At 39.0% G+C, this 20,296-nt stretch overlaps 1 protein-coding gene across 1 annotated transcript in view; it reads left to right on the forward strand.

Annotated features, from left to right (window-relative positions):
- Positions 1–2,904: 2,904 nt before the first annotated feature.
- SLC7A14 (solute carrier family 7 member 14) overlaps positions 2,905–20,296 on the forward strand; it is a gene marked incomplete at both ends in the record, with an annotated part of 30,759 nt that continues 13,367 nt past the window's right edge. Inside the window, 3 exons of the mRNA XM_083364548.1 lie at positions 2,905–3,205; positions 16,195–16,431; positions 17,245–17,462. Coding sequence (XP_083220674.1) covers positions 2,905–3,205; positions 16,195–16,431; positions 17,245–17,462 — 756 coding nt within the window. The remainder of the gene's footprint in view (positions 3,206–16,194; positions 16,432–17,244; positions 17,463–20,296) is intronic.

Below are 20,296 nucleotides of genomic sequence, written 5' to 3' on the forward strand. Positions count from 1 at the left end.
ATTTCATTTAGTCAACTCAGTGGTGGGATTCAAATATGTGAACAACCAGTTCTCTGTGTGGATGCTGCTTCCGGAAGTCTATTCTGGGCCTGGGCAACAAAAAATTAGCTACCGGTTCTGCCGATCTGGTGCGAACTGGCTGAATCCCACCACTGAGTCAACTGCTTCCTCAGTCCTGGAATGTGCAAGAATTTTGCACATAAAAATGATCCCAGTTTTCCGGTTCGCACCCCTTAAATATTGGCTGTTCTTTGCTGATGAATTCCAATTGGAAGCCACGCTTGCCTGATTTCTGAAGGACAGTGAAGAGAGGGCTCCAGAGGGCTCAAAAGAGCATAGTTGGAGATGGCCTGCAGACTAATGGACAGAAGCTATAGGATTTCAGGCAGAAGCTTAATCATGTTGAAATTTGACCTTCTGGTATCTTATGTAAGCAAAGCTGTATAACAGCTCTCCTGTTATTATAGCAAGTAATGTTAGCAACTACCATTTCCAAGGATTCTTTCAAGAGAATCATCATAATAATATAGGAGCAAAATGTACCAATAAAACATAAAACATGCACCAGTTAAATAATGTGTAAATAAAAACATTGGTACTAAGTGTTTCCCATTAATTATTACAGTATTGTAGTTCGGGAACAAGAAACAGTCCTTTTAGCACTCTAAAGGTCTGGTATATTTATTTGGTATTCATGCATTGGACTCTAGTTTAAAAAAAAAGTCAAACTTTGTCTTTTATGAATAGGGCTCTTTCTTTGAAACTCCATTTTAAAAACATAACGAAGCAAAATTTTGTCCATGTCTGTTTGTCTGTTTCTCTTTATCTATCTATCTATCTATCTATCTATCTATCTATCTATCTATCTATCTATCTATCTATCTAATCATCTATCTATCTGTATTCTGCCCTTAATATCTTTAATAACGTTGGTTCTTCAAGTCTTTATGGCATTTTGTTCTGTTTACCATGCAAGAAACAAATCAACAGAGTGAGTGATACTTGTGACATTTAAGCCTTAAGGAACATTATGCTTCCTTGAGTTTTTTATGGCTTCACAGTGGGATACCTCTAAGTAGAGCTAGACATTGGCAGTTTAATTACAAAGCACTCAGTGGCAAATGTTCCAGATGTTTAAATGTTGCTGTTGTATTTATGAAAGATGTATGCTTAGGGATACTTAGAGGCTGCCCCACTTTATGGGAAAAATAAGGTCCAACTTCATATTGTTTGCTGTCATACACCGATACTCATACCTAATCTTGGCCACAATCATCCAATTGATTAAAACACTAATGTGGAAAATTAGAGAGTGGGAGCCCACAACTCGGTGGCCATGCTTTTGCAGCCAAGGGCTATATGTAGTCCTAGGGTTGGTCTGCCATTATCTACCCTGTTACTATAAATTACCGTATTTCTGCCTTCAAATCAGTGTTGACTCCTGGTCAAGTCCATGCAGCTTTCTTGGAAAGATTTTGAAAGTGGTTTGCCCTGCCATCTTCTTCTTAGGGCTGACTTTCCCAAGATCACCCAGCTGGTTTTCATGGCTAAAGTGGGACTAGAACTCTTAATGTCCCACTTTCTAGCCTGTTGCTTTATCCACTGGACCAAACTGGATTATTCCTGGATCAGATAGTACTATTGCTTGCCTTTGACATTGCCTTTTGATTTTCTTTTAAAATGGACCTCTTTTTGGTTTGATATGTCCCATGTTAGCAGTTATTGGTTGTCTTGGATTTTTTTTTTTTGATTAAGATTGCTGTTGGTATTTTCTTGTAAACCAGTCTGGCATCCTGGAGGAAGAAGAGTGAAATAGAAATAGAAATAATCAGGAATATCCTGGTGGGAGGGTGGTGAAAGACGAAACTATCAAAATGGCAGCCATCACTGTGTGACTGAAGCTGCCATCATGGGTTTTTTTTATTCTTCCACAGACACCCATTATTATTATCACAATAGCAATAGCAATAGCGTTTAGACTTCTATACTGCTTCGTGGTGCTTTAATACACTTTCTAAGTGGCTTACAGAGTCAGCCTATTGCCTCCAACAATCTGGCTCCTCATTTTACCGACCTCAGAAGGATGGAAGGCTAAGGCAACCTTGAGCCGATCAGAATTGAACTCCTGGCTGTGGACAGAATCAGCCTGCAATACTGCATTCTAACCACTATGCCACCCCAGCTACTCCTTGTCATCATCATGATCATCATGTATAAATCAAACCTAGTTTTGTACCTGCATCTTACAAAGGTATTCTGAATATCCTTTGTCTTGCCCAAGAAAGAGAGAAATGTTTTGGCAGAAGTTACTTCTAAAATTACCATCAGTAAATCTACACTGTAAATCTGTAACATACAGTAAGTGGATTAGATTGTAAGAAATGCCTGATTTTAAAACACTATGTTGATCCAACTGGATCTGTCATTCTCCAGGATTTACGACTTGAGTTATTTCCAATTCTCACTGGAAATTCCAGGGATCAAAACTGGAACCTTGTGCTCAAAGCACTATGATGTGGTTCCTCCCCTGCAAAATTACACAGTCTTCTACTAAAATATTGACTAACCTTACTTTAATCTTTCCACATGATTAGCAATTTTATTGATATTCGGGCATTCCTTAAGTTCTTCCTCCTTTGAGCCTACTGTCTCTGTAGCTTTCCATTCACTGTTTTCTTCTTTTTCCTTCTTACAGGAGTTTACAAGTTTACAAGGAAGAAGTGTCCACAGAAGAGTAAGAAAAGTTCCTTTTCAGATTCACAAGGATGTGACTTTGAATTGATTTGGACCTTTGGCAAAGAGAATTGTTTATATTTCAAAATTCACACTGTTCAGTTTTGTTCCCGGAATTAATTGACCTTTGCAATTCAACCTGGTGTTTTTCCTCTCGCCGTTGTCCTCACAATGAGTGGTATTTTCTCATACTTGGACCCCAGGCGGGTCCAGTGGGGTGCCACATGGTATGCCATGCACTCAAGAATCCTTCGCACCAAACCAGTAGAATCCATGCTGGAAGGCACAGGCACCACCACCCATGGAACAAAACTGGCCCAGGTACTCACAACCCTGGATTTGGTTTCTTTAGGTGTTGGAAGTTGTGTGGGGACTGGCATGTACGTGGTTTCTGGCCTAGTTGCTAAGGAGATGGCAGGGCCTGGAGTCATCGTTTCCTTCATCATTGCTGCTGTAGCCTCCATCTTGTCTGGTGAGTATTTATTTATTTATTTATTTATTTATTTATTTATTTATTTATTTATTTATTTATTTTATTTTATTTTATTTCTATACCACCCTTCTCCCAAAGGACTCAGGGCGGTGTACAGGGCAATATAAATACAACATACAAAAATAAAAAATAAGATTAAATTAATCTAGCCCTAACAATACATAATTACAAATTACAAATTAAAATACCCCAAACCCATTAGACCAGGCCGGCTTGTTCAAATAAGTAAGTTTTCAGATCACGGCGGAAAGAGCGAAGGTCGGGAGCCATCCGGAGCTCAACCGGTAATTGATTCCAAAGGGCTATACTACACTACACTTACACCTTTATATTATACTTTTCCCAACATAATTATTCTATCATTCTGTGACAGAGACTCTTCTTGAGGCCTCCTCTATTATTTTTGAAAAATTAGTCCATATACTGTATTTTTAAGACACTTAATTTGAAGGATATATACCATTGCTCTTCTTTACTAATTTAATTATGTAGAATTACTATATGACCATTTATCTTAAATACGTAACTCTATATTTAAGACTCCCTGCCTTGAGTCTTTCCAACTAAATGGCCTGCCATCATCATCTTTATCATTATCATCATCAACATCATCATTTTAATCTTTTCCTTTTCTCTATTCTATGCCTCTCTTGATTATGAGTTTTTCTAAAAACTTCCATAGGGCACTACTTCTAAAGTTCATGGGGCATATGCACCCCATCCCTTTTTTGCTCTGTTCCACCCCACTGCCAAATTCAGCAGCAAAGTGCTGTTCTCTGGGCAGTTAGATAAATGTGGTACATTTACTAAACATCTGGCTTGGTGCTGAGATATGCTTAGACCTCCTTCTTCAGTTAGAATCAACAAGTCCAATAAGACCATACTAGTAAAGAGTGCTTGGAATTTCTCCAATCTTAAAATTGGGGTGGGGGGAGGGAGGGAGGGCTGAGATCAGAAGGAAGAGTTTACTCATCCTGGTCTTGTTGCTGTAGAAAGCCTACTCCTGCAAATTAGACCTGTCCCATTCCCTGTTGGCTTTTGGGAAGTACCGGTAAGTTAAGATAGATCTTCCAAAAAGCCTTTTTAGCTAGTTAGGATAATGCTGTAGGAATTCTTCATTGCTACTCTAGTTAAGGTTAAAGTTGACTATTGGTTCTAAATGCTTACATTATGATTTGAATCATAACATGATATTTTATTCATACGTATACTCTCAAGAATCACATACTGTAACTGCAGTAGTATTAATCTCAAATGGATGAATAAATAAATAAATGATATATCCTGATTCTAATCCCCTGAATATAAGTCTTAACATTTCTACCCTGTCCTTCTCTCATTGAAATTCTGCCCTATTCACCTGAAAAGCATTAGAGTTTTCTCCCCCAATATCTTGAAAAAGAAGAAGAGCAGTGATTCTTAACCTTTTCTTCACCAGGGCCCCCCCTTTAAATACCTTTTCTGGCCATGGACCCCCAAGTCTTAAGGTTTAAATCATAATCTTTTTTCAAGCTTTCGCAGATCCCCTGTGATGACAATCTTGGCCCCCCCAGGGGTCCACAGACCACAGTTTGAGAACCACTGCTCTAAAAGTTAAAAATTGTGTACTCTCTTTTATATGGGTCAATTCAGGTTTCATAGTCCAGTCCCAGATTAAAGTCAATTTTTTTAAAAAAAAAATTTCCATGGCCAAAGGGAAGTTTTCCACCAATCAGTGTCATGCTCAGCAATTGACTGGATGTGTATACTGTTGTTGGATCTATCAACAGTTATTGTTATGTATGCAGGCACCTGCATAGCAACAGCCACCAGGGGGCGTTGGCCTGAACGGTTTTGGCGGGAAACCCAGTGTCGGCGGGAAACCTAGGGCCAACCCCATTGGCTGTCCGCTTACCTGGCTAGGTATTTAAGGAGGCCAGGTAACCCTCATTCCCCAGTTCGCTACCCCCCATCCAATAAAGAGCTGAACTCACACACCGGCTGGCGTCTCTTCCTTGCGTCGGACCCACTACACAACAGTTATTAGCCTGGAAATATAGGTTCATCAGAGAGACACCAAGGAGAAGACAGTGGTAGTATCCATACCTTGAACTGCTAGCAATCCAGATAGACTTCTGATCCAATCCAACAAGTTTACACGGCTTAGGTGTCCCAGATTTGGTGGTATACAATGCCTTCATTTGCAAGCCATGATTAAATGTTAAAAGATGTGCCAATGTACTTCTGCTATTCATACAGGTAAAAAAGAAAAGCAAGCCACACTGAAAAGAGCTTTTGTATAGTATGATAGCAACTACTAATGCACTGCATCTGTAAATAAAACATTAACGATAAATGCCACTATAATAAAATGTTTCATCTAATGTTTTTTTTTAAAAAAATAAAGACTACTCTCTAAAGACTGGTGTGCTACATGTAAAATCCATTAGTTTTTTATTCTTTTTTTTACTGCCTTTGTGCATGGAAATGGATTTTACACTCTTTTTTGAGGCTAGAATTCTTATTAGAAATTAGCTGGGATAGATATGAGAAGAGTACCAAGCAAAATAATTTGCTTTTTTCACTTGTTCCAAATGGCAGGCCCCCTTTGCACATCTGCTTCTTGTAGGAAAGTAAATTGATTTCTCAGTTTCTCATTAATAAGTGACCCTGTGGGATGTAAGAGTCCAGATGTTATATCAGGAAAACAAATTGAGCTATCAAGCTAGACTGGTGATAAGAACAAGAGAATTCTAAACCCTAGAAAGGATAATGCTCTTCTTGAGACATTTTCAGGATTTCCCCATCAAATTACGGTAATATTTGTTTTAATTGTGGTTTGTGGATCAGGCAATAATAGGTGGAAACTCCTGTAACAATAACTCATTGTGATTATTGAATAAAGCAGGGATGAGCAGACTTTCTCATCCTGAGCTGCTTCTTCTTCTTCTTCTTCTTCTTCTTCTTCTTCTTCTTCTTCTTCTTCTTCTTCTTCTTCTTCTTCTTCTTCTTCTTCTTCTTCTTCCTTTTCCTCTTCCTCTTCCTCTTCCTCTTCTTTTTTTACAGTATTATTGAGCTAGATCTCATGATATACTGAGTAGAAAAATTGTGGATTTGGAGATTAAGGATTTTAAAGATAGAAATGGATGTGCTAAGTCTCACAAAGGCTTAGCGGCTTAACACATCCATTTAGTCTATTCATTCTAGGAAAAATAAGCTAACAATCACAGCACTGTTTTTGCCACTGAATTTTATTGTTGCTCAAGGCCACAATATGAAGACTGAGATTCCTGTGAAGTTCATGCTATACCTAGCATGAATTGTAAATTACAAAACACAAAGAAAGACTGGTTTTACACAACTTCTTAAGTCAAAACTAAAAAAAAAGGAAGAGAAGAATTATGTGAGTCCAGCTACAATAAAGAATACCTGAAAGAATAGGATGATCCTGTCTTGTAGTTACTAAAGCACATGACTGGGCTGTTTCAACCAAAGTACAGTCAGTGTCACTATGAAGACACACTTACTTATATATCGTTTGAGCAAAACTTCTCTAACTGAACTTAACAGAGTTCAGTTCTGAAAGGACAAACCCTTTTCAGGCTGATGCTGAGTACATGTCTCGTGGAGGTTCATGGCTGAGCTCTGGAAATACATCTGCCTATCTCTGTATCTTTTGTATACCAACCATTCTGCAAAAGCCTCCAATTTAAAACATCACCTGTACAATTAAAAATCTTCAATGCACTTGAAACATTCACAGTTATTTTAAAATGTCCCTAATAGAGTCAGTATCAAATTGTCACAACATAGATAATGACAGCAATAACTTAAGGATCCCATAACAATAGAACTGTCAACCAATTGATAACAAAAACAACATACAATGCTGTCTTTCTTCTGATTCTTGGAAGAATTAATGGAATCACCTTCCATTTCAGACCATTGCATTCCTTTTTTCATCCACTGGATCAAAAGCATGGCTGTGAAATGTATTGTTAGATTTTAAGAGGCACCCCAATATCAAATTGAAATTTTATAATCAAGCTTTTAATTCCAGATTTAATGGTGCTTTTACTGAGAGAGGATTATGGTGCAATGTATAGTTGAAAGTGCACTGTTTTTCTGATTAACCATGGGGTTGTTCTATAGCAGGGGTGTCAAACTCAATTTCATGGAGGGCCGCATCCGCATTGCGTTTGGCCTCAAGGGGCCGGGTGGGTATGGCCTAGGTGGGCGTGGCCTACTGGGTGGGTGTGGCTAGAGTGCGTATGGCCTACTGGGTGGGCGTGGCCAGCTCTACATCGTTTGCATCAAGGGTGCCTATGGGGGCCTGGGCAGGAGTGGGACAGATCTGAGGGTCTCTGGCAGAAGGAGGGTCTCTGGGCCCGGGCCAAGGCAGTGGGGGCCGTTCCCTCACTGTTTCCAGGATGGTTTTGCGGGCCGCATGAAACCACTTCGCGGGCCGGATCTGGCCCCTGGGCCCTGTGTTTGACATGTCTGTTCTATAGGAAGCAAAAGTGCTAAGACGAAACTTCATTGATCTTAGAACAAGTGCAGATTTTATGTACATGCAGTTACAATTTACACTTGTTCAGTTCCCAAACCTATCTGAGAAAAAGGAAAGGAGACAACCTCTTAGAGGAAGAAATTGAAATTTTCCATAAGAAATGTTAAAAACTCTTTCATGTTCAACACTAGGAATAATGAGTAAGTGAAAAGTAGCCTAGATGTTCTCTCATTATTATACAGCAGCTACTTCAAGTGTCAGAGATGAAATACAAATACAAATGAGAAGAGAATATATGAAGCTCCAAGTTGATCTGTGGAATCCTTGGTGATCTTTGAGCTTGGCTCTTTTCTTGCAGATGTTTCATTATCCAACTAGGTAACATCTAGCACTGATGATGTTACCTATTTGGGTAATGAAAGGTCTATGAAACAACCAAGCTAAGATAGCACCCAAATCCCCCCAAAATAAAGATTACTTTTGACTGAGCCTCAAATGCAGTTCTTACACTTAGGAAGAGTATTGTCTAAAAATGAACATTAATAGCAAATAATGTGTTAACTGCAAAGTTGCTTTTGAAGGTTTTGCAAACTGGGGACATGCAGTATTAGCAAAAATGTAATTATTCCTGAGTAGGTTTTGTAAACACTCTGAAGAAGAAACCAGAGTCATATTTTTGAATGTTAACTATCAAAACAACTCTTTGATGGTTTCCCCAGGGAACCTAAAACATATTATTTTTCTTTCACCTGATTTTTGAGCAAAGAAGTTATTGGATGTCATATTCAACTCAGTTAAAATTTCTTGCAATGAAACCACTTAATTCATAGGATCAGGTGAAGAGGTAACGTCTTTTCTCTCTCTCTGAATAAAGGAAAGACTGAAAAATTGGCGCTTGGAGGTGCATTGGCTGTGGAAAAGAAATATTATGGAGAAAGACTCATTTTGAGGTTTTTGGTGTTCTCTGTGCTGGTTTGTGTATTATCCCCGCCAAAACATCACAATTGGCATGCAGACTACAGCTTGTCTGACCCTTAATCCTGCATTTTTGAAAAAAACAACTATTGTGCATATATCCTATATTCCAGTATATCTCCTCTGAAAAGCCATGTCAGGTTTCTTCTCCATCCCCTTGTCTAGAGAAAATGCTAATGGGAAATATGAAATGTGAATAGTGAAGAGAGAATTACTATAAAAAAGGGATGAAAGCAAAGTATTTTTTCCCATCTAGCTGGCTGTCATAGAGCAGGGAGCTGATCTTTATTCACCCTGAATGAGCCAATCTGCTTTATTTAGGATAGACTAAATAATTGGTGACACAGCAGGTCATTGTTTCAGAGATATTTCCTTACCTACACAAAGAAACACAATGACCAAAAAAAAGGGTGTGTGTGTGTGTGGAAGTGACTTCTGACATTCTGTCAAATGACTGAAGTTGATTGTCCTCTGGCAGCTACGTGTCTCCAGAGGGCAGGAACAGTCTATCTGATTTCCAGCAACCAAAGGAAAGGTTGGTCTATCCAGTCTCCAGAGGTATATTGAACTTCTGGTGGTGTATATTGAACTTCTGGTGGTGACTCAATAGTGTGGCAGCACTGAAGCAACCACACATTCCACAAATTTCAATCCCATGGGGTCTCCTAAAATGGAGCCTAAATTGTATGCTACTTCACTTCCACTCTCAGGTTTACTGCTTTAAGGAAAGTTGCTGCCTTGAATGAAAAATATTAATGGACACAGGTAGAAACCGGCAAACCTAGTTCAGTGAGAGTTCAGATTTTGCTTAAAATCTACCTTGAAATTAATTTCTCAGCCATGTTCTTCCCCTGCAAAAGAAAGTTTTGTTTTTGTACCTTATGTTTGAGGAACTTCCTGTTCAAAATTCTCTTTCTGAGATTACATGAGAAGATGTAATTGCTGGTTTCATTTTCTCTTATCCAACTCCTCATGCTCAACTGTGGTGGCTGCCCACAATATGATAAAGCCCCAGTGTAGTTCCTTTATGATCTATTCCTTGAGATTAAATAGTCCTGTATAAATTCAAAGAGGCCACTGACTTGCAAAGAGATGCTTATTTCATGAAAGACAAGGCATTCACACACATTCCTTGCCCGTCTTGAAAACCCACAGGTATAAGAACACATCAGTCTACCTAGGATGATTTTACCAAAAAATCTCCTCCTCCTCCTCCTCCTCCTCCTCCTCCTCCTCCTCTTTGAAAAAAACTTGTCTGTTACTTGTTTGTTTTATATGGTCTTCTATCTCATAATATTGACTCTGGGTGGGGTGCAAAAATTAAAATCCAACTTGAAGTCCCATTCTGAGTGCCAAATTGTTGAAAGAAAAATCTTCATCAGGGTCCATTCCAAGCCGGGAATAAACAAAATGGAGACTGCTTTAGAAAGAAAGTTGTAGTTTATTGAAGAGCAGAGCCAGACAAAGGGCTCTGGGAAAGTTGACTACATGGAACAAGGAGTGGTGGGTTTTTATACCTTCTTGGGCTTTTGTGTTTGAAGTTGTTCCTGTGGCATTGACCTGAGGTTCAATGTGCTTTCTGGTATTCTGATGGTGGTGGGTTAATCCTATTATGTCCTAAAGGTCATATCCTGCTTCCCTGAGGCTGGGGCTGATAGCTATGTCCTGTGTTGGATTTTTTGGGGTGATTGTTATTAGCTCTAGGGATCTTTGTCTTTCTAATCCCATCAGCTCTAAGCTTCCTGGTGCATCTTTCTGAAAGGATTATCACATCTGCATTTCTACAGAGCTGGTTTCTGCTCGGGAGAGGGAGACTTGGGGCTATTAAGAAAAACTGGGCATGCTTTTCTGCCTTTTTAAGATCCTTTGAGGAAATATAATATTCTGCCTTTTAAATATTTCCTTCTCTAGGGGGGGAGGGCTGACTTCCCACACAACTTCCCAGGCTGAGTTTTAATTGGGGGTTTTAACTGGGGTTTTATATTTTTTCAGGGACTTAGTTTAATCTTTTTAAATTGCTCTTAATTTTGTATTGATTTTTTTTATATATACCCTGTAAACCGCCCTGAGTCCTTCGGGAAAGGGCGGTATATAAATTAAATTAAATTAAATTAAATTAAATTAAACAATAACCCACGTGCCCCAGATAAATGACACCTTCCAATCATAAAACATATCAAGCGCTGCCATGGAGAAGATATGATTCTTGGGTCCAACAAGATGATATTGTTTAATTGAGGGGACTCAGAGCATGCTGTCTCTGCCCGATCTGGTGAGTCAATAAAAAATAATGGGGGGAAAAAGACAGCTCTGTAAATAGCCTGGCCCAATTGAATTTTCTCTTTTTGCAATAATATTTAGTTTATTCAAGGAAAGTTAAAATATAAAACAGCAAAATATTACAGCAAAAAACAAAACAAGGGGGAAAAACCCCCCACCACAAACAAGATGTTGAAAAGAAAAAAAATGTTCTGGAAAAAAAAGATTAACACATACTGTGTACACATAACATCCATTAATATTGTTGTATTATATTAATCAGCATTCAATCAGGGAGGATGTTACGTGAATTAATTTCAATTAAATCCTCTTTCATCAGACTGAAGGGAACTGCTGGAAAATACAGTAAACTGCAGAGATTTATTTATGCATACATGCATTGCACAAGAGAAATTATAAAATAGCAGGTGCCCAATCTAATGAAATATTGACTAAGCCGTGTGTTCCTTTAATAGCTGACAAATGTGGATGGAAATTGGAGTCCCTGTCTTCTCGCCTTGCAGTTTGTCTAATACGGGACTTTCAAAGAAAGAAACTGTCAAAGTGGGGACAAATGGCTCTAAGAGTTGAAGAAATATAAATAAACATAACATCTAGAACATAGCTGCATGATAAGATGTTATGACCAATATTCAATAAAACACCTTTTGCCAAGCAGGTTTGATTTTAGATGCATAGAGCCAGGAAAAGATTAGGGGGAAAAATGCTCTAAAGAGCCAGGATTTTTTAAAGTTATAGCCAGCTTGATAAAAAAAACAACTAAATATGCAGCTGTGTTTATTGTCCCCGAATATTATCACAGTGATTATCATACCAACCATGTTTTTGTGATTGCTTATGATTTGAGACAGGGAAAGAATGTAAATGGTCCAATTTCCATTTCCAACCAATTGATCTGAGGGTCTGTTTAGATTTTGTTAAAAAAGAAAAAGGAATTACGCCAAATTGAACAAATCTGCTCCTAATTTGAAAGAACATTACAGAGTCCCATTAGAGTCCCTTGTTGGAAGCTCTGCTGTTTTTTTATTATAAAATGGAACAAACCTTTGCAGCCCACATGAATGCTGAATAGACAGACCAATAATCAAAAGCTGTATTCCTTTCACATAACACCGAATTACTTGGTTGCAGAATAATTGGATTTCTTGCACATAATACCTGGCATCCAGGTATTAGGTTGTATAGACCTCCTGTTTTACACAGCAGGTGAGGAAACTGGACTTCTAACAGAAGTCAAAGTATATTTTTGCTCTGTAAGAAGATGATTGTTTTAAATACATTTGCCTTTTTTAGTAATAGACAACAGAATTCTTCACAAATGAAGGCAAATATATGTGTCCCGGGATAATGTTACACAGGATCCAGTCTGGGTTGGGCACCAGGACTAGAGACTTAGTCTTCTGAGCTTTCAGACTGGTGCTGAAGCCCATCCTCAGAATTTATCTCTAGCAGAGCGTGTGCTTTGGGCTACTCTTTGGGCTATTCTCTGTGTGGTAAATTAGGCATTGCAAAGATTGCTCGGAGGTGGGAGATACAGTTGTTGACTTACAACACTTCGTTTAGTGACCGTTCAAAGTTACAAGGGCACTGAAAAAAAATGGCTTATGACTGTTTTTCACACTCACAACCATTGTAGCATCCCCTTGGTCATGGGCTCAAAATTCAGATGCTTGGGAACTGACTCACGTTTATGACCATTGCAGTGACCCAGGGTCATGTGATCACCTTTTGCAACCTTCTTGCAAGCAAAGTCAGTGGGGAAACCTGATACACTTAGCAACCTTGTTACTAATTTAACAACTGCAAGTGATTCACTTAACAACTGTGGCGAGAAAGGTTGTAAAATGGGGCAAAATTCACTTAACAAATGTTTCACTTAGCAACAAAAATTTTGGGCTCAGTTTTGGGTCGTAAGTCAAGGACTACCTGTATTTCCAATGTAATCTACTGGATCCCCTACATGGATTGCCCCTGTGACCTTGTAGGACAGACAGAGAGGAAGCTAACCACCAGATTGCAAGAACACAAGCAAGCAGTCAGACGAGGAGACCTAAACTCATTAGTACCCTCACATTGCAATGAACAAGGACATATGTTCAATTTTGCGGCTACTAAGATTGTTGAATGAGCAGGCACAAAAACAGCCAGGGAAGTGATTGAAGCCTGGGAAAGGGACCACTCGTAGCTAACAGGAGTGCTGATTTACCACCAGCTTATCAAGTACTTAGGAGGCGAGAGCTTGGCAGCACAAGGAAACCAAGAGTCAATAGCCAGCCATCAACACCACAATCAACTACTAAAAAGCCACACACATACAGGCACCATATAATTACCACACAAAAAATAGCCCAAAGCACACTGCTAGAGAGAAATTCCCTGAGGATGCGCTCCAGCACAAGTCCAAAAGCTCGGAAGACTTTGGTCCCAGTTACCGACTAATTTTTCTCTTTCCCCCTCTTATTTCAGTACAGTTTTTCGGACCTCTTTTTAGAGGTTGAGTGCTATTAGTTAAATGGCATTTGTGGCTGGTGGCTACTGGCAAATGTAGGTAAATGACAGATATGAAAAAAGCACATTAGGAAGGACTGCCTTGTTTTCTCCTTCTCTCCTTTTTATCCTCATCGCAGTGCCTCCAGATCAGCCTCATCCCTCCCTACTTCTAACGGACTTGTGATTCAATTTTTAAATTAACATCCGAAGGCATCCAGAGGAAATCTGCTTTAATTTTTTTCCCCATTTGTCATTAGACTCGCATGAGGTCATGTCTCTTACTAATTTTAGATCTCTGCTCAGAAGCTACTTTTCTGGAATGGCCTCCCACCATCTTTTTCTTACGGAAAGGAAAATGTTTCTGTTCTATTATTTCTGCTGGCTTGAACTTTTGATCCCAAGCGTCTCAGGTCTTTCCACTTCTCTAGCCATGTGCGTGGTCAGCCATGGCGATGATAAGGATCAAGATGATGGTGTCAACACCTTTAATTGGGAGTGCACAAAATTAGTCCAATATTGTCAATGTCTTCCAGATGCCAAGTATTTGCTAAAATATGGGTTGTGCCTGATTCCCTCAGGTGGAATGGAACTGTTTATTTATCTGGTAAATTGGTTTGACTACTTATTCATTATTTGTGCAACCTGTGAACTTTGAGTAATTGTTGGGTGAGCTGGAAGGTCTTTGCAGCTCTCTCTTTCAGTCTGCCTTTCCAAAAGGATCAGACAGGCATGGATTTTCTCCTGGAAGCCATTTCTTGTACCTTTTGGAGCAGAGCTTTTGAGGGAGAGAAGTTTACAGGTAGTCCTCGGCTTACATCCATTCATTTAGTGACCAGAGTTACGATGACATGTTTAAAAAAAGTCACCTATGGTCATTTTTTTCACACTCATGACAGCTGCAGCTTCCCCATGGTCACACGATCAAAATTCGGACACTTGGCAACTGCCATGTACTGTATTTATGGCAGTTACAATGTCCTGGGATCTTGTGATCACTCTTTGAGAACTGCTGACAAGCAAACTCAATGGGGCAGCCAGATTCACTTAATAACCATGTTACTAACTGAACAACTACAGCAATTCACTTAACAATTCTAGCAAGAAAGGTCATAACATGGAGCAAAAGGAGCCAGGGAAATCAGGAGATCCAGGCAGTTCAAATGGATATAAAAATTTATCATAACTTATCATTACAGTAATATTTATTTATTGTAAACTTAAGCTTCTTCTACAAGAATCTGAACTACTAAAGGTCAAAGCAATTTGGTGGTAGATAAGGAATTCACGGAGAGCTGGACTTAGATCTCTTGTGGGTGTGAAGGGACTCAAGACTGATGATGCCTTTGACCCCTCCCTCAGGCTCAGCCTGGTCATTTCCTACATAAAACTTACTTATCAACTGTCTTAGCAACAGAAATTTTGGACACAATTGTGATCATAAGTTGAGGACTACTTGCGTGCAAATGTTTCATACAAAAACTCGAACCAGCCCCGTAGTTTCTTCTTAAAGAGCGCTGAATTTTAGTAACTGCATCATCCACATAATTTTCTCGGCAACATTGCAGAAGGGAGTTTGGTAACCCTACTCCCGTGCATTTCTTTTGTCTTTTTAGCCTTCCATCACAGCACCAACCAGATCCAATCCTGTTTTGATTATGCACCCAGATAAGGTACATCTTTCATTAAACCTTATTTCCCCACAGCCAAAAGTTAGTAGCCAACTTTATTTTTGACTCATAACAAGTCAAAGCTTGGAACTGAACACCTATGGCATCTGTTTCATAAATCTTTCAGACACTGTTCTTCCCTTGCATTTGTAGGCTGCATGCATTTTTAATCATCTTTGAATATTACTTTATATGCAAGCCAGTGTTTGCAGGGTCAGCTGTGGGTGAGAGGTGATGTGAATTGGTGGGGGGTTTTGTTTTGTTTTCTTCTCTTGCTCAAACTCCTTTGTCCCTGAACACCATTGATAGAAATAAAAGTCTCAAATATCCCTTTGAAAATGGTTATTTCCAAGAGTACATTTAAAAAGAGATTGAGATGTACCAGGTCTTTGACAATACGAGCTTATACTATAAGGAACCATTAACGTCTGCACCATTTAATACACTCAGTGGCCTTATTGCAAGAACGGGTAAAATAAAATTGCTACAATTCCATCTTATTATTGGAGAAAAGTCCCCAAAAACTAATTTGGGGAGCAATGGGGCAGTGGAGAGTATTATCAGAAGAGTAGATATATAATTTAGCATAATCATAATGCTTTAAACGTTTATGGCATTATTTTGTATAAGAAATGGCTATTTGTGACCCCATGCCAAATCATATTCAGGGGAGTATTTGCAGGCCAATAATGTACAGATGGTATGTTTGGGAGAAAATACTCCCCAACTCATTAAAATTTCATTCATCCTGCTGCCTCACCCCACTTGCATTACTGGAGCATTCTAGGTACATGAAAGACTAGCAAGATAGCAGAATTTACATTCAAAGTAACCCAGATTTCAGATAAGGTGGCCATGAGTGACCATCCCTATGTGTGATTATTACCTTCTTTTTCTTACAAGAATTTAAAACTTGATTTAAGAATGCCATGTACTTCCCCAAATCCAATTGCTCTGCAATACACATTTTAGATGTTAGGATATTTGATAGGATTTGAGTTTTGTTTGCTTTATTCTGTCTGCAGTCTAATTATTGATGGTTGCCTCTATTTCTTGTCTTCGCTCAGGGGTTTGTTATGCTGAATTTGGAGTGCGGGTACCAAAAACAACAGGTTCTGCCTACACCTACAGCTATGTGACGGTGGGAGAGTTTGTCGCTTTTTTTATCGGATGGAACCTAATCCTCGAATATCTGATTGGCACAGCAGCTGGTGCCAGCGCTCTCAGCAGCATGTTTGACTCCCTGGCCAATCACACCATCAGTCATTGGATGATTGACAGCGTTGGGACTTTGAATGGATTGGGTGAGAATGTCCTGAATATAAACTATTTTTGATGCCTGATCATACTACTTGGACTCTGAAAACCAGCTGAATCCCTGGTGGAAAGTACATATGCCAAGATGCTGCTAATAATTTCAAGGGTCCCATTTTAGTGTTTGTAGACCCCAAGTTATTATGAAATATATAGGATTCTGCCAATATATTGGGCAGAATGAGACAGATGTTTCAGATAGCAAGGTTTATGATTGAGAAGTATATACCAGACATAGTGTATCTGTGTCTCTCAACATAGTCTTTTGACTTTTTCAACAACAGAAAGAATATTGTCCTCTCACCAATGTTGGAGAAAGATTCAACTGCTATTGTGGCCCACTTCTGTGCATGGCATGGGAAGGGCATCACTTTGTCCTTTCCTCTGGAAAAATAAAATTATTAAACAACACTTGGAGTTTGGGCATGTGGTTTTTTTTTTTTTAAAATAAGTTTTCTAAAGGTCACACAGAAAGATGGGGAAAAACCCACAGAGAAACTGTGAGGACAACTATGTGATTTCATTGTTATGTAGCTGTCCTGTTAAATGTAAATGAGTGTAGCTTAGCATGTTAGCAAATTCCTAGAGCAGGGGTCTTCAAATTTGGCCCTTTTATGACTTGTGGACTTCAAGTCCTAGGCATGCTGGCTGAGGAATTCTGGGAGTTGAAGTCCACAAGTCATAAAAGGGCCAAGTTTGAAGAACCCTGGCCTAGAGTGAAACCTTCTTACAAGTCATTTTCTCTGCCATTAAATTGATTCTGTCTAGATTTCTGGAATCACTGATCGTTTTTCTTTTCACAGGTAAAGGGGAAGAGTCCTACCCTGACCTACTAGCTTTGGTTATTGCAGTGATTGTAACTATCATAGTTGCTTTGGGAGTGAAAAACTCAGTAGGATTGAACAATGTGTTGAATGTGATCAATTTGGCTGTGTGGATCTTCATCATGATTGCAGGATTTACCTATGTGAATGGAGAATACTGGGCTGAAGGGCAGTTCCTACCATTTGGATGGTCAGGGGTGAGTGGACATTTTATGACAATTTGATAAAAGGAAAATTGGGAAATGGCGATAGAGCTCTAGAATGGTGTTTCTCAACCTTGGTAACTTTATGATATGTGGACTTCCCAGAGTTCCCAGAATTCCACAGCCAATTGCTCTAGGTCAGGGGTGTCAAACTGCTGGCCTGTGGGTCAGATGCATCATAGCAAAACTGCGCCCACCCCATTGCCAGCAATGGCAAAAAAAAGTCATGCTATGTCATGACATGTCATGTGACGTTGCAAGTTTGACACCCCTACTCAAGGTAGTTGACAGTATAATATCAATAGTTTTGATTAGATGAAAATGCCATAAGCCACATATAAGGAGACTTTGCTACAAAACTCATCACTACCCCATCATTCTTCATTAGAAGAAGGTGTATTTTTGTGGTGTTAATGTAAAGTTGTGTGGATTGTCTGAATTTGGAACCTAAGCAGAATTCTTATTGGCTAGTATATCAGTGAGAGACAACCAGAGAATTCCTAGTATAGGGACAAACTAGGAAATTGGGGGGGGGGGAAACACCCTCATGATAGCATAGCAAACTCTTCTGCTATTTTTTCCAGAAAACTCTGGACATATTTGTGAAATGACTGAGATTTGAACTTGATTCAAAGGAGCCTTTACTTTTTATGTGACAAATGATACATGTTAGGGCTTTGTTTGCTATAAGAAAGCATAATAATTCATATTATACAGAGGACAATGTATAACAGATTGCAAATTTATATTTACAAACATAGGAAAAAATCTTTATAATATTAACTGAATAAAATACACTAAATATGTTAATTGTGCATAAATCTGTTCAACATCCTCATGAGAACAAGGTTTTGGATAGATTTTTATTTAGAAAAACAAGCAGAACAAACTCCGTTTTGAAAGTTGACATAATGGAAGAATTAATGAGTACAGGTGTCATTCACCATAATCACATTTAGATAAGAAATATCTTCATTAGAGTCTGAATTGCCCAATAATAACATTTTTTTAAAAAAAAAAAGCATTTCCTTTAGAAATTAGGCTGCTGAAGGGTTTGGGGTACACTAGAAGTGGCTTATTTGTCATTCAGCTTATATCCCATTTCTTTTTTAAAATATAATGGAATAACAATCACAATATTTTGTAGCTGGACATGGATCTGTACTAGAATATCCTAAGGTGTCCTGGGATGAATAGATATACACCTTTAACCTGTCGGTAATGAGACGGAGGCAATATTTTGTAAAGCATAATCCAAACTATGCATGTTTCCATGTTCACAGAGCCTCCCTTCCACCTGTTCATTTTAATTTGGCTGTTTCAATGAAATATAAAAATAGTGATGTCCGGTTAACCTTTTGGACTCAAGAGCCACCATGCCTGAGTCTGTATTGTGGGCACAATGCCCTGAAGGTCCATTTGAGTCCAAAACACATTGGGCTGTGGAACAATTACGTTTCTTTCAATTGCAGGTAGATTTTTTCCGAACCGTTTGTTAGGTTTTATGTTATTGTGCTGTTCATCCCTCCGTGGGGATTCATTTAAGAGTTGCAGCATCCCTTGTGCCTTCAGAATATTCTCCAGAGAGTTGGGAGCTTCAGAGATTGAAATGCTTGCTTCTATCAGCAGGGGTCAGTGAGGTCCCCAGCCATAATACATTTCACAGCATTGCTAGAAAGACCATAGCTGACTTCCAGAGGTTGCTTGGACTGTAGAACCTACCAACTTTGGTTAATACATCCAGAGTTTGGGGATGACAGGAATTTATTTGTGTACAGGTAGTCCTTGACTCACGAGTACAATTATGCCCAACATTTCTGTTGCTAAGTGAGGCATTTGCCGAGTAGGTTTTGCCCCATTTAATGACCTTTCTTGCCACGGTTGCTAAGTGAATCACCCCAGTTGTTAAATTAATAACACGGTTATTTACGTGAATCTGGCTTCTCCATTGACTTTGCTTGTCAGAAGATCACAAAAGGTGATCACATGACGCCAGGACACTGCAGCCATCATAAGCATGAGTCAGTTGCCAAGCGTCTGAATTGTGATCATGTGACCATGGGGATGCTGCAATGGTCATAAGTAGGAAAAAACAGTCATGAGTCACTTTTTTCAGTGCCATTGTAACTTTGATCAGTCACTAAATGAACTGTTGCAAGTCGAGGATTATCTGTAATTATTAAATGTGTAGGTTGGCAACTCCATCATAGTTCTGAGCAGTGTATCAACCATTCAAAGCTATGCAACAAGAACAATATAAAGAGAAAATGGCGGGGAAAATGACACAACTTCTAACAAATATCCCCCAAGGGATCCATTACCCCTCATAACCCCAAAGCCCTCCTCTGAGGGAGCCATACAAAACTTGGGGAGTGGTAAGGAAATATCCTTCGAAGGGACAGGAACTATGAAAGAGAAGATCCATCCTCTGAGTCCTATCAGGTGACACTATTTAATGTATGGGACCTGGAGCAAGCTGGCTCAGCCAGTTTGTAAAGGATGAGCAAAACTACAGAAGACAGACGATCCCTGAGGTAACCAGGCCCTATGCCATAAACGGCTTTATATGTGATAGCCAGCACCTTGAATTACACTTGGAAATTTATTGGAAGTCAATTCGTTTTTTAAAATTTTCTCCCTCCTTTTCTACACTTTTCTTTTACCTCCTGTTTTTTCCTGCTATTTGCTTTTACGCTTTTGTATTTTATATTATAAATTAATTTTAAAAAACCGTAAAATCAGAACTTTATTGGTAACCATACAAGCCACAAAGCAGAAGTGTAATATGGATATTTTGCAGCATGCTCATAATTTGCAATAATCCAAAT

Source organism: Vipera ursinii (genome assembly GCF_947247035.1).
Source record: "Vipera ursinii genome assembly, chromosome: 5".
Lineage (NCBI taxonomy): Eukaryota > Metazoa > Chordata > Lepidosauria > Squamata > Viperidae > Vipera > Vipera ursinii.